Source organism: Platalea leucorodia (genome assembly GCF_965183815.1).
Source record: "Platalea leucorodia genome assembly, chromosome: 5".
NCBI classification, from domain to species: Eukaryota; Metazoa; Chordata; class Aves; order Pelecaniformes; family Threskiornithidae; genus Platalea; species Platalea leucorodia.
Window position 1 is genome coordinate 96,273,455 of NC_138827.1, and position 15,199 is coordinate 96,288,653.

The 15,199-nt window shown below is 38.9% G+C and overlaps 1 protein-coding gene across 1 annotated transcript in view; it reads right to left on the bottom strand.

The window, feature by feature from the left end:
* Positions 1-13,115, bottom strand: part of LOC309591782 (von Willebrand factor D and EGF domain-containing protein-like) — a gene marked incomplete at its 5' end in the record, with an annotated part of 180,394 nt that extends 167,279 nt beyond the window's left edge. The window contains one exon of the mRNA XM_082314548.1: positions 13,019-13,115. Coding sequence (XP_082170674.1) covers positions 13,019-13,115 — 97 coding nt within the window. The remainder of the gene's footprint in view (positions 1-13,018) is intronic.
* Between the last annotated feature and the right edge of the window lie 2,084 nt (positions 13,116-15,199).

The following is a 15,199-nucleotide window of genomic DNA, read 5'->3' on the forward strand; positions in this document are numbered from 1 at the left end:
TTGCTAGTCTGTGGTGTCAGATGGAGAGCTAGTGGGTTATTGCTATATTATGTTTCACTGTGAAATCCAGTCAGATTAATGACTTTGGGGTCAGCTGAGATTTACATAATTTATATCGATGACTTGCTGTTTAAAGTGTTTTACAAAATCAGGAAATAAATTGTAGGTTTTATAAAAATATCATAATTAAAAATTGACTTGTACTAACTGTTGGCTTCAGGAACATGCAGCAAGTTCAAGTATGATGGATTGTTTTGCTCATTGAATACTATAAAAAACCAAGAGAGACTTACGATGATAAAGAGCATTTTTTTTAGGTGGTTACATTATCAATCTTTATATTGAGCCAAATGCTGCTTGCATTTCTTCTGTGCATATTTTATTGACTTCATTGTGACCAATTGTGGAAGGACAGCAATATTTGTATTATAGTGAAGAAATATTATCACATTCAAAATCAAAACGTGTTCTTGAACCAAGTGTAAAACTTCAGAAGCCAGAAATGAAACACTTGTTTTAGTTATGTCTTTAATATGACTTAATCACTCCAGAATTTAGCAAGCTGTGATAAATCTTTCTGCTATAAAAACAGAAGGGAAATTTTCTTGTCTTTCCTCACATTAGCAATCAAAATATTCAGATGGTGAATGTTATTTTTTCAATAGTTTGATTTGGGAGAAGCAATGAAAAAAAAAAAATGCAATGGGAATCTGTGACATGTAAGGCTGGTCTCAATGTTTTTTTTAATGAAAATGGGTTTGAGGGCAGCTGTTACGATGCAAAAATGATCCAAACTCTGCTCTCCATATGACTGGTCTATTCCCAGTGAAAATCGATGGAGTTGGACAGGACCAACGGCCTTGAATTTAACACGGTATTATAGGGCTCATAACATGAGATCCCTGTGTAAGAAAGTAGACACGCTCTTCCATTCTATTTGGTATCAAACCAAAACTCAGTTGTTTCAGCAGAATACCAAGATGTGCAAAAGGACGGCTAAAATGTAAAGTTCTACCTTGTTACTACAATTAGAGATGAAGGAAGAAATGCTTTCCTACCCCTTTCCCCTAGAAGAAGGGTGCTGGGGGAGACAAAATGTCCAAGCTCCAACCGCTGCCCGGGAGAAGACTGAGCTGGAGACTGGAAATAGCAGATGTTGGGGTGAGGTGGGCTCTGGGCAGGGTGGGAGGAAGGCAGAGGCCCAGGACAGCGATGGATGGCACAACGGCACCAAAACATCTTGCTACAGCTCATCTTACAATCGTGAACTCCAGAGGAATGAATCTGGTGGACAAATGTCTCTTATTTGTACGAGACATACTGTACAATTGCAGAAGCAGGGCAGTGCTAGCTGGAGGCTTGTTCTTTTTAATCCAAACCTTTCCTATAATGCAGCATTGTGCGCACAGCAAGGAGCACTCTCTCATGATGAAATTACATGTTCAACAAGCTATGCCTCGCAGCCATATAATATAATGGTTGTGCAAACAGGGAGAGAGACATCTTTCTGGTGCACCTTCATGAAATGGGTTTGAAATAAGTTTTGATCTGTATGCCAGATATCTGTGATAATAAAAATGAAATTCCACTTAATGGCTACTTTCTCCCCAGTTTTGCAGCCCAGTTCTGGTTTGCTTCACTATCTTACCTCACTGAGAGCCCTAAGAGAAGCCAAGACAGGATGGGAGTTTCCATGAGTAACAAATCTGAGAGTATGAGGCAAAAAGAAAACATAGGAAGAAATACATAAAGCTTCTCGATGGTAATCATGTATTGTAAGTGGTATGTTAAACCCAAGAGACCAATTTTACGCAGTGGCTGTCCTACAAATGCTCTTCTGCTATTTGGTGCTGTCTGTTATCGTCAGCTCACGTGTTCCTTCACAGCTTCACTTGGGTTTCGAATGAACAATCATATGCTGATAAGTTTTCTGGGCCTTTATTTCCCAGTTCCCTGAATTATGGGTTAGTGGCAAAATCACACTGACAAAATCTTCCAGATGCCTTATCTGAGTTTCAGAAATAAATAACTTGTTGGGTACACTCTTGAACTCTCACAAAATAGATCACTAGGGGTCACCAGAAAGAAGAAAAACTTTTGCATTTTATCTGGAATGCTTATAAATTTATACAGTGGTTTTCAGTTAATCTTTTATAGGGGATAATTTAGTTTTCAAAAACCAAGACAAATTACTTTTCGGCAGACGACAGGTATTTCCTACTAATGAAAATGGCATTACAGAAGGTCCATGTTAAAAACAGAAAAAAAGGCTCGTGCAATTTCTCGCTCACTTAATTGCATGCTGATACTGAAAAGACACTGTGATTTGAAATTTTACTCCAAGCTAAAATAAGATGCTTGCTCCTATGGTTTAGTAACCTGTGTTAGAATACTGGCTAATATGGCAGTATGAATTTTGATTTTTCCAGCTGGGCTTAAACAGAGCAGTAATGGTTTCTTTTAGTAAAAATTCACTGCAATATTTTTAAGCTTATAATTGTAGAAATACAGATTACAGTTTTTCAGAATTTGTTCCAGCTCTATGCTTGCAAATCTTAGAAAATATATTGCATTAGGTGATGAGAGGTTTATTCAAGGATGCTTGAAAGGACAGCCTGCTCGGGTAGAAAGAAGAATACTTTGGTATACTTGGCAGGGAAAGAACAAAGATAGCATGGGTGGAGTGCAGTGGGGATTTGAGGAAGAATTTGGCTCAGGACTGTTCTATTGCTCTTCTATTCATTCTCAGTGCTGAGCAAAGGCAAAGTTTCCCTGTGAATATTCGGCCAATGGTCAGTCTGGCTTTAACGAAAATGGAGAACACGTCGAGAAACACCTCATTTACCAAAATGCATATATTTCTGTATTTTTCCAGTGACTTGATGCCTGTCACAGGAGAGGCCAGTGCCTTGCAGGAGCGTTTGGATGTAGTGAGAGCAGAGATCTGCCTGCACCCAGCAAAGCTGCGTAGTTCGTACTCCTGCCAGTGCACACAAATGCATATTCTTCCATGCTTTGTCTTGTCCTCCTTCAGTCTAGGTAAAACTGACGTTGTTTCCCCCTCCCTTCTTGAATGTATATATTTTATAGCTAATGAAAAAGCTCAGGAAATATAACTGTCCCTCATATTGATTTTGCTTTTATATAGTGCCTTTTCCCCAAATGGATGCCAGAATGCACTCTTAAAATCAAACTATATAGAACAATAATTTCTACCAGAATGGAAAAACATGGCAGCAGCTTAACAGTGCACTTTAGTGCTAGACAACACTTTAGGAAATGAATGTGGCTTTAAGGAGCAGGAATAATCTCATGGCCTTGAAGAAGTTATTAGACATGGGTATGGAGCAAGACCCAGCACAGCCTTTCTCACCCCCGGTTGCCTGCACTGGATGGGGGGGGGGGGGAAACGCCTTGCCAGCCCCTTGCTCAGACCCTCTGATATTAAAGAACAGGAGTTCCCAGGCATACCTTATAGGCTGAAATATTATTTAAGCTATGAGGGCTCTTAAGACATCAGATTTCAGTTCATGTAACAAACAGCTCAACAGCCCGCAGCCCTTCATACACAGAATTTACTCAAATATATTCCCATTTAGCTGTCTACTGCGTGCCAGCGGGTACCTGCTGTCCCCAGCTCCAGGGCCCTCATCAGACCATCCCAAATTAAGAACTCTTTTGCCTTCAGTAAAACTATGATTTTTGTAGAGCATAAATTAAATTCACTTTATCTTGTTTTCTTTATGCAAAACATCCAATTCCCTTATGCCCTCTCTTAAGCGTAAAACAATAGGAGATACAGGATACTCCATGGCTTTCTTTTTGCAGAAAAGGACCCTTGATTAAAAAAATGGTTGAAAATCAGCGTGTTAGAACATTGCTGCATAAGCACAAATGAACATAAATCACCTCTTTCTGCATTGTTGGGGACTCGCAAACAAGTATCATTACTAATATTGAAATTTACTGCCCCTTTTATTTAGCTTGTTCATTCTTCTAAAAAATGTATGCTTGGGTTAGAGCTGGTCAGGAATTTTAAGTGTTGATTATTTCATGTGCTGTTAATGAAACTTTTCACAGAAATGTGCAAGTTTTGAGAAGACCTGTACTTTTCTTTGGTGCAGGTTTCATCTTAGGAAGGGAGGCATTTGGAGGCTCACGCAGTTGGGCGTATGGTTTCGACCAAAACACATGTACTGATCAATTGAATGATCAGTCTATCTACCTGTCTAACGCTGTACTGGAATTGCTTTCTTTTTCATAAATAGCAAATATACATTACACCATAGAATGAATGAACCTGCTGTCCATCACAGTTATTTACACCTCTACAGTAGACGAACACATGGGAGACTGACACTGAAGCCCTTATTCCAATATGTATTTAATTACTAATAGAAAGTGAAACAGTTCAAATAAGAGATCTAAAGATATTCTCTCCGGCATAATCGATAGCCCAGTTCTGAGGGCACTTATCTGTGACAGAAGAGATTGATCCAGCTCCTGTATCCTAAAACACAACATCTTTCCTGTCTGAAGTGATTAACAAAATATCAGGCTATCTGTTAGCACTCTGGGTTTTTCCCAGTTTTGTCTCAGTGGGAAAGTAAATTTTTAATTGTTTTCAATTATTAAAGCAATCAGACAGAAAAAAAACCTTCCTGTGGGGATCAGCAGCATTTACTCAACCTGAAGTAGGTTATCTCTGGGAAGTCATATAGTCTATAAACTGGTATGCAGATAATCACAGTGCAGAGTTGGGCTACAGCAGCGGTGAGCCCCTGGTGGAATTCAGAGGCAAAAATCCCACTTAGTGGGTGGATTTGTACGGTGTATTTTTTGTTACTATCATAATTTTTCCTGCAGCATTTCTGCAGCACTAATTTTAGCAATAATTACATGAAGTGGTGGTAGCAGCGGTGGCCAAAATGGTGTTTCCTGCGCTTACGTACACATGTGGCCATCTGTGCTACCTTTTACAGGATTGCAATGTTTTAGTTTTATGTTCACTTTAGCTGCATTGAAAGCAACATAAGTATTAATATACGTTAAGGTTGTCAAAGGCATACCTTATCCCCATGTGCTGACCAGCTGCAAGGTTTTAAATCTAAGAACCTCACCAAAGGGTCCTTCAGAAAGCCTGTGCTCCACTACCAGGGAAGGATTTCTTAGTAAACCTGATTAAAAGAAGCCAGAATAAAGTTGTCTGCTTCAAGGGTCTTAAAAAAATAAAATCCAATACCACCACAAAAAAAAGACTTTGGAAGACAGCTTGTTTTCCAGCTGATGACTGTATATACAAGTACTATTTAGTGTCTCTGCCACCAACTATTCTGAGTGGTAAAAAGCTCCTTCCAGCACAGGTTTTTGACCTTGTGAGTGCTTCTGTGCCGGGGTCTGTGGGAGCTGTGCAGGGGTGACCAGGCATGGCTCGCCAGATCCCCTCGCATCCTACCGGCGCTTAATGAGGATGCTTGGTATTCTCGGGAGGCAATTTGCAAGCTTAGATCTAAGACAGAAGATGAAGTTGTTTTGAAACAGCAGATGAATAATATTGTCAGGAGTGTATTAATGAGAGAAAGTGTCTACACACCCATGCAAGGAGTATAGGAAATAGCAAACAGAACAAGAAATGTTAGCGGATAACAGACGTTATGAAGCAGCAGGAATAACTGTGGGTGATTTTCATGACTAAAATTTCAGTTATTGGGAAAAAATGAAAAAGGAAGAAGTAAAGGAATGGGGGTGGGTAGTAGATTTATGATTTATGTCAAAGCTATTTGTATTGCAAGGCAGCGATCATGTCAAGAGGAGAAAATAGTTGTAAAATTCCTCTGGGAGATGTATAGCTTGTGCTGGGATCATAGTCTGCAACTCAAATCCAGCTATCCTGAAGTACATCAGTATCTTTAAGCCTAATACCCTCACACAAACACACGCTAGGGACAGGGATTAAGTCGAACTTCAGCCCTCCACATTCGAGCCCGAGTGCTTCCACATGGCCGTAGTCTTTGCTTATGATATCTTAAGGAAATATCAAACCTGTGAGGTGTGTTGCAGTGGGCAGGATTGTACTGGTGCTGTGCTGGGAGGCACAAGCGAGTCCTACCTGCCGCTGTTTCAGCAGATGCTGACCCTCCGGGCAGGGCAGGTCATGCCCCTGCACAGGTATCCCCATGCAGGGGCTGGAGGATGAACAAAATGCATCTTTGCTCCAGACTAGGAATGCTACAAGCTACTCCAGCTTTCCCAGTGTAACTGTTCACAGTGGTTTATTAGGGATTTCCTTTACAGGATCAATTGGACTGAAAATTATTTGCAACTGGAGGATTCCTATTTTCAGCAATTATGAGTGAGACTTTTAAAGGATGTTATAGAGAAAAGAACGCCAAATGCTTCAGGAATGTTATGGGGTGCGGGTGGCTGAGTCCCACTGGCACTTAGAAGACTTTCTGTTGGAGTAAAAAGCAACTTCTGGGGTGGTTATGGGCTAGCTAAGGAAGAAGGATAGCTTTCTTTTATCTTTATTTTTATTCTGCTTTATACACCTTCAGAAAACGAAATGTCCACATATTTTAGCACTTGAAGAATGAGTTGCAGGTACATTGGGGTAGGAAATAGCCTTCTCTTCATTTTCCTTGTATTTCTTGCAAAAGAGAAACAAAGAATTAATTAGATTTCACCCTGTTTATGTCTTTGTTGCTAACTCTAATCTTAACATCTAATAAAAGAACAGAGCAAATGGCTCTGTGACTTTTTATATTCTTTTTTCTCTAGCCCATTAAGAAAAGAACAGAGCTGATGATAAGGTAGCCTGAGTGAATCAAAGTATCTATGCTGTGTTATTGAGGGAGGCTGAGTCACAGTCAACTAATTTTACGGCATACCCATAGTTGATTATAAAGCCAATAATTGGAGGAAAGAAAGCAAATAATTGGAGGAAAGGGACAAAGAAGACTATTAAAAATAATCTCTGAAAGATGTTTGCAAATCTGCCTGTTCTGGTAGCCGGACCAGATCAACAAATAACGTATCTGACTAATGCAGTGAGGTCTAATAATGTTAATTCTAAAGAAATTTTAAATTATTAAGTTATGAATAACAAAACGTTAGCTTAGCTATTAAATAAACTAGTGACTGAGTTTTATCTCCCTTTGCTCTTCATATAGGTCTGTAGAAAATCAATGAGAGAAAATTCCATGAAAAGTTTGCATGACTGTCAAACATCAGCAAAATACAGTTTTAAACTGAGATGAGAAGCAAGCAGGAGCTGACGTAATGCAGGCTCCTTTCTGTAAAGCAATGGTCTAGTTTAGATCCCAAGTCATTCTCCACATTTACCATTAAACTCATTATAGAGCTATTAATTCAGGAACTTCCAAGAACCCTCTCATCTCTGTGTCATCTTCTAGATTTTTTCCATAGACTTTTGCTTTCTGAGAGAGCGTGAACACAAGTTAAATGCAACTTGATCAGCCATTTAAAAAATGAAGAGAAAGTAAGACTGCAAGTCCAGGATGGGAAATGTTATGCCTTTTCTTATTAGCATAAGGAGGAGGAAAATTTGGGGTATCCACCAGTTCATGGAAAGTGCAAGAGCTACTGAGCTGATGAGGCATTAGCAAGATACTGCATGAGGGACTGTTTGCTGAAACTGTCAACACACAAAGCTGTCAAGGGACAGTTGAGTTGTAAAATGCTCCTGCTACCACGGGAGATGCATTACACTATTGTGGTATGCAGATAAATTGCTATCCAGCTCGTGGAAGCTGCTTTGTGAACAAAATAGGGGAATAAGATAAACTCACTCTCAATCGATGAATTAATATAAAAGCAGCAAAAGGAGCAGAGCAGACTACTACAATCCGTCAACTATATTAGGCAATCAATTTTTTTCCTTTCAATATGTAGAATATTCCCTTGCGGCTCCCTGTGGATGCCATGCAGTGTGAACACAGCAATCAAAGTAATAGACGTCAGAATAATCAAAATAATATGCGTCAGAAAGAAGCAAATGAGTACATATACATTCATTAAGTAAATCTCCTAAGAGCTTAACACAAAAAACTCTTTCCAGAAAAGCTGTACAAACAATTGCATGCACTAACACATGGTTTTACTGGTGTTTCAAAGTGGGATGAAAAATATTCTTCAAACTAATCCACTTTTTTCAGATTTCACCATAAATAATCTCTACTTAGGGCAAAACACATAGTGTAGCTGCCACAGTGAAATTAATAAAGGTCATAACTGAAGGTAAAATACACCACTTTGAAGAAAACTTAAAAATCATTAAAGCAGCAATGTACGCTGCCCACCAAGCGTTAAAGACAATATCCATTTTTGTAGTGGATTAGGCATCGGCTATGTCCAACACTAAACCTCCACCTGTGAAATGACAAGACAGACGCTTCATCCGGAAAGAAAGTAGCCAAAAACTCAGAACAAACCAGTGGATATCCACAGAAACAAACTGGTAGACAGAATCAGACAGATCAGTAATCTGGCTGCCTTGAGAACATTTCCCAGCAAACTGTTCAAAGGGATACAGCACAAACTCAGTTAAAAATAAACAAAATGGTACTTCTCACAGTATCCTCAGCCTTTTGAAGCAGCAAGCCTAGGTCACAAAAAAATTGGAGGAGATATATTGGAATGAAAGAGCCATTTCCCAAGCCAGAAATGTTTTATTAGGCTACAGAAGGCTAGGAAGAAGTAGGAAAGAAAAGAAAAGAAATTCTGTCTCTAATGAAGTTAGTGCAGGAATGACTTTTCCTTCTTTTCCTCAACTATATTTGTATGATAACGTAGATGTAGCATTTTGGAAGTAAATGGATCCTTTCCTGATTAAAATCAAAGGGGATTTGGGGAAAATTTCAGGTATTGGTCATCTAAAATATGTTAAGTAGTCTAAAACCCACCAACAATACTTTGTGTCCCCTTGAGCCTGTGTGTGTAGCCATTTCACTTCAGAGTTTGCAAGGAAGTTGGAGAAAGGTTTAGCATTTTTATTACACTCCTATTTGCTATATTGGCTTTCAGTTATGAGTTGTGCTGCAGTTAATGGGGCTGAGTTGTGACTCATGAGGCCTCAGTACAGATCTCAGCTCCACCAAAGGATTTTCTTCATGACCTTGAGCCACTTCACGTCTCTATCCCATCTGTAAAACAGAATGATGATGCTTCCTCTCCACAGCAATTTGTCTTGTCAATTTAGGAACAAACACTGATTTGTCTTGACTACTTGCAGCTCCTATCGATTGCAAAGGAAGTTAGATGTATACAATACTTCTTCGGATTTGGCATTTGGAGACAAAATAACTTTGAAGAACTAGACCATTAAAGCAAACATTTTGGCCATGAATGTCCTATACTGTTACGAACAGTGTCTAATAAAATGATCGGCAATTTTAGTACAGCATAGAGTAATAAATAGCTTTTAAGGAGTTTAAACAGCATGCATATTTGGCAGGTCAATGGGAAATAGGCAAATCCTTGAGAGATGCTGTAGAAAGGCAGCTCTCTCACACCAAACATATTTTGTAACCCTGTATAACTTTGAAAACAACTATTGATTTTCGTCAGAAGATTGGAAGGCAAATACGCGAGCTAAAAATTATTTCCTACCAAATTTCAGTGTCTTAAAATCCAGTAGTGACATACTGATGCTGCTCAGGAGAGTCACAAGTACATTCATTATCAGGTGAAAGAGGTTCCCTCACCCCCAGACTGTAACAGCTGCCTGATTTTGCCTTCCTTATGAATTATTCCTGCAGTAAGGATAACTCTGTTGTCGTTCAGATAGAAAGGAGAGGAATGAAAAAGTTATCAGCAAACAGAAATCATTGTACAACCCCGGCTGCTAGCTTCGCTTTGACGACACATAATCAGATAAGATCAAATTTCACTCTTAGATCAAACAATACAAACTGGATTAATTCCAGACAATGAGGCCAATGGGGTTACTTGATGTTGACAAAAACTTAAATAAGAGGGAAATAAAATATTAACCTGTAAACGACTTTTGATAATCAAAAATAATATTGGGAGAGAAACATGCTGTAAAGGTTGTTCCTCTCCCTTTGAGAGTCGTTACTGCTTATTTGCTACGGCCAGTGAGTAGGAAAGCATTTAGCAGGGTATTTTTTGTTGGCATAGTGCTATAAATGTCTGTTGTGCTTTCCACAGAGCGAAGACACGGAGACAGAATAATCCCAGTGTAATTTCTAAAGTCACAGGAATGTCCCTGACCAACCCACTCACGGCCTGAGAGCTTGATCCCTGCAAGCTGTTTCCAGGCCAGATACCCTGGGGCTTCCCTGGGGGTGTTTGCACCCCTCCTGTGCTTGGGGACCCAGGGGGTGGCAGGACCCCTGGATCTCCAGGGGGTAGCTGGGGACCTGGGTGGCACATTTGAGGTCTCACCAAGGGACGGGAGGGTTTGTCATCTGCAGTAGGAACATGAAGAAAGCGGGAAAGCTCCTGAACAGTTTGAATTATTCCTTTTGAAATACTCATGGGAAAATGTTTTCTCAGCTCCAGTAGATTTTTGCTTAAAGCATGGAAAGTACATGGCACTCAGATTTTACGGCAGACGCTCACAAGTGAGATCATGGGTTACTTGTGGGTAGTACACAAAGCAGATCACATACTCGGATTTTCATTTCATTCTTCTAGTGAAAGCAAGACCAGGGGATATAAAATTGCAAGACATACTGAATAATTTTTGCCATGCTAGACTATTCTCATTTACTTTCTCAAATGAAATTAGACCATTTGAATCGTTTGAGAATGCACTGTCTTTTCCCGCTGGCTGTAGGCACCTAGCCTTCCCCTGACACCATCCTTTCTCTTCTCCTCTTTCTTCACCTCAGGATATGCTCAATTTTTTTCTTATGCGTTTCAGAGTTGAGGAAAATCCACAGGTGTGAACTTGCAAACAATTAATTGTATCTGATTTTACTATATATGTAAGACCTTGCAGTGAAGCTCCAGTGGATTCCGTGGGCTTCAAGGAAGGCTGACGCCTTTGCAGGAAGCTCATATCCAAATTAAAAACTTTTTCAATTGTACGTTATGAAAAGGCTCCAGAGGGGACAGGAAGCAATTCCATCTCAATGGTGATGTTACAAGCAACTATCTATTTTAAGATAAATACCTTTGTCTAAAATACCTCTATAAAAAAATCTATTGTCTTTTTCTTTTGATTGACTTATTTACAGAATTTCATCTGAGAATAGTCTGACAAGCTCTGTGTTGTGTCAGCCCTCCCACATCTGTGATTCACTGAGTTGCTTTTGTACCTGACGCTTTACTTAATCTTCTACGAGAGAGCAGCTACAGACGTTATTGGTAACATTTCACGTTTGTCAGTCACAGGAAATGATGTAAAAATCCCAAATAATGAGAATATTCTCCATCACTGGGAGCTTCGTTCCCTAAAATAATGCTGCAGAAGATGATGAAGTTCTTCCTTGGTCTTTAAAGGACTTTTTCATCTTCTCTTTCTTAATGAGACATCTGCAAAAAGCTGTTTGGTCAGACGTTCCTTATTCACAGTTAAATTCTTACGGGATTAGTGGGTTTGTTATACTCAGATTAAAAAAAGTAAACAGCATATGGCTCTGTTAATATCCTTATAATGTCACAACACAATCTGTCAAGATGTAAACTTTTTTGAGCAGTTTCATTTACTTCAAGTTCACACTATAAAAAAAAAAGAACCAACGAGTCTTATGAATCCTTCTGCATCACCTAAGAGACAGAAAGCTATTTCTTAATTCTTGTTTTGTGTTCCCAGTTTAATAAGTATGTCTATACATATTACCTTCAGCAACAAAAATACAGTGGAAAATACAGTTAGTTACTAGGAGTTAAAAGGTCATTTCCCCTTGATGAAAAGCTTGTTCTATCAGGTAAGTAGCTGCTACACTCCATAAAACTGGCAACCCTTCAAAAGGTTTCAGAAATTAAAGGCATTGTTTGAAGATAAAGGCGATAAGGTCATTTGCCTTGTGTTCAGTCCTGCAAACCTTTCTGGGTGACCCTTTGATATTGAAATGAAGAGTGCTTTAAATTGTTTTATCTTCATAGAGCTAATGAGTGCTGGCTGACAATCACTTTTAAGACTAGTTGAAACTCTACCGGAATTAAATCTCGTAAAATATTGCAACGCATTTCCATTAAAGGGGGTGTGTATGTGTGTGTGTGCCTCCACAGAGTTTGCCAGAGCCGTATCCATAATCACCCACAGCACTATGTTCTGGTCCTACAGCTTTACTCAGTTTTTTTTTATTAACTCTGCTTTTACTAGTTGAATAATATCTAACGTGATTTTCAATGTATTCCTGCAGTAGATTAATAAAGCTGTATAAACAAGTTACATACATAAAATCTATGTCCTCTTCGAACTCTACGCTAGAGTGAAACAAGCCTTTCATTTAATGTGTACAGTAGTAGAAAAATTACTCATGAACTTTTTATTGCCAGAGACTGTATAGCTGTGTATTATTATATGTGTAATTAACTAATCTATAATGTTGCTCTGATATATAGTGTATATACTTCCTTCCTTAGAGGAATAGATTCTTATTTTAAAGCTTTTTCTTCTTTTATGGTTCATTTCATATATCCCATTTATGGGAAAATGTTATGAATATTCTTTAAATCACTTGATTTTTTTTCTAGTAGGAAGTAAGAATCTTCACAGGTTTGTAATTTCTTTATTTACAAAAAAAAAAAAAAAAAAAAAAAAAGGAAAGTGAAAATCCTCTAATGGACAATAAACGTTGTGTGCTGTGAGCATGCTTGGTTATCACTGTGACCTTCTTCATTACCTTAGAAGTTGTTTATTTTAACCTTACTTCCATTCTATTTTGGAGACTCTTTCTAATAATAGCCCTCTATCACTCTAACCCACATTCAAAAGTAAATGTAAACAAGATCATCTCAGTTTAAAATACACATGAACTCTACCCCCAAATGACTATCAAATAATTAAAAAGTACAAAATCCTTACCTAATGGAGCTGACTCAGTGCTAATGGCCAACAAGGGAATCCAACAGAGGTAGGCAACAAGTTGGAGATGCTGATGGAAAGGAAAGGGCTGCTGCATGTTGTCCACGATAGGTTTTATCCATGCATCTGCAGTTGCTTAGAAGTTAACTTTTGAAGTACTAAACTTTGCAGGAAAAGCCATCAGCCTGCCTGCCTGTTTCAATTTTTTTTTTTTTTTCTTTCTTTCGTTCTTTTCAATCCACTCTCTTGGAGCAGGCTTAATGTGTCATTAATCCCAGAATTTCCAAGAGGGAAGCCCTCCAGCTATACACAAACCACACTCACCCCCCCACACACAAACAGCTCAGAGGCGAGCATGTGTCCCTGCAGCTGCTCTGGCTGCAGCTGCTGGGATTTACACACCCGGTAACACACCCGCGCACACACGGAGGGTGAGAACGCCATGTACCGTCGGTGTCGGTGGTAGGAGGTGATCCTGGAGAAATCAGGGCTGTAAACCAAACATGCCTGCTCGTGAGGATTTTAAAGCAAACACTAACTTCAGATTATTGCCGTCATACCTGACACTGTGTTCATATGAGAGGGGTTTAAAGAAATGCTAAAATATGAGCTTGCAAATAGTTTGTTTTTTGCTTCAGATTGCTGGAGGTTACGTTTATCCAAAGCTATTACAGAAGTGGTCTGTGCAGTGCAAACAGCAATCCTGAAGGTTTGTGTCTTGGGTCGATGTATCATTGTTTGGTATTTTAGAGAATAGTCCTTTGCTGCTGAAATAAAGTGCGGCAGCATTTGCTCTGCCAACCTGTCCTGAAAAGCGAGATGCACGTTTCAGAAGGTCGGCTCACTGGAAAGAATAATAACAGAAATAGAAAACAGAAGAAAATGGCAGTGAAAGAATTCAATCACTCATGTTGCTCAATTACATTTTTCTAAAGTTTTGCCTCGTTGGGAAGTGCCCTGTTGCTACCGCATGGGTCTTTTGTGCTACTTCGAGTTGCTGTGAGCAATGTTTATTGTACGACAATGCATATTGCCAGCTTAATGCGCGATATGAAGAATGTGCTATTAAATCGCATGCTATGCTGATATTGATCGCATTTTATTTAGAAAATATTGTACCCCCACCCGCTGTTCAGTGTCTTCCATACCTAACGCTTCCTTTCTTTGACTTGTCAAGTTTGATTATTTTGCGCCTGCTTGTTTAAGTGAGGATATTGTGAATTATCTGATAACAGAGTAATATACAAGTCTGTAAACATTCCAGGCAAATCACTGTGAGGAGTACTTCATCTAAAACATCAACAAAGCCATTAAAAATATTTTGCAGTACAGCCAAGGAGTTTCAAATGTTGTTCATTTGGCTTAACTACATCCCTTGAGGAGTTTTACCACTGGATTCCTTGAAGGAAATATAAGTTATTTAAGAAGAAACTTCTAAAACTTTTTTTCTTAATTTTGATTTTGGATTTCAATGTTGCAAAATCACTGCTTTTAACAGTCCCATTGTACTGGCTGTGTCATGGGCCTGATTTGTAGCCCTTTGGGAGTCTGTGAGTCTTTCTGTTGATTTTACTGATGTTTAGATTATATTCCTTCAAGCTCATTAAGAGTCCAATCCAAGAGATCCCCATCCCTTTCTTGAATACAAATGTATGACAAATGACAAAATTCCAGTTTATTTTAAACAGGACACAATTTCTGCCTTTATATGGCTTTCTCAGTTAATGCTTGAAAGTATTTGTGGCAGTTTCTACACACTGATGGGGGCCCAATCTTCTTTCACTCTAAGTTTTGGCCTAAAAAGCATAGCTCTAATGTTTAACTTTTAACATGAAAAAAACTGAAATCTGTTGTGGGTTGAGATTTATCCTTGCCAAAATATTGGCAACCAAAAACAATTTGCAAAAAAGCAAGAGAACTTTCCACAAACAATCCAGCCTTGGTTGGTCTTTTGGATACAGAAAGCAAAAGTAATCAGGCAAAAAGTGTAAGTGGAAGGTATTCATGACCTCCTACAACAGGAGAAAAAGGATAGTTTTGTAGACTTGCTTATCCTCTTACCTGTATTCTCTCTAAGCAAGTTTTAATCAAGGGGAGCCTTTGAAGGTGGTTACTCCTGGTAAAGATGAAAGGAAGCTTCCCATTGTCTCAGCCAAGGAGTTTCTCTGGGTTGGATATGGC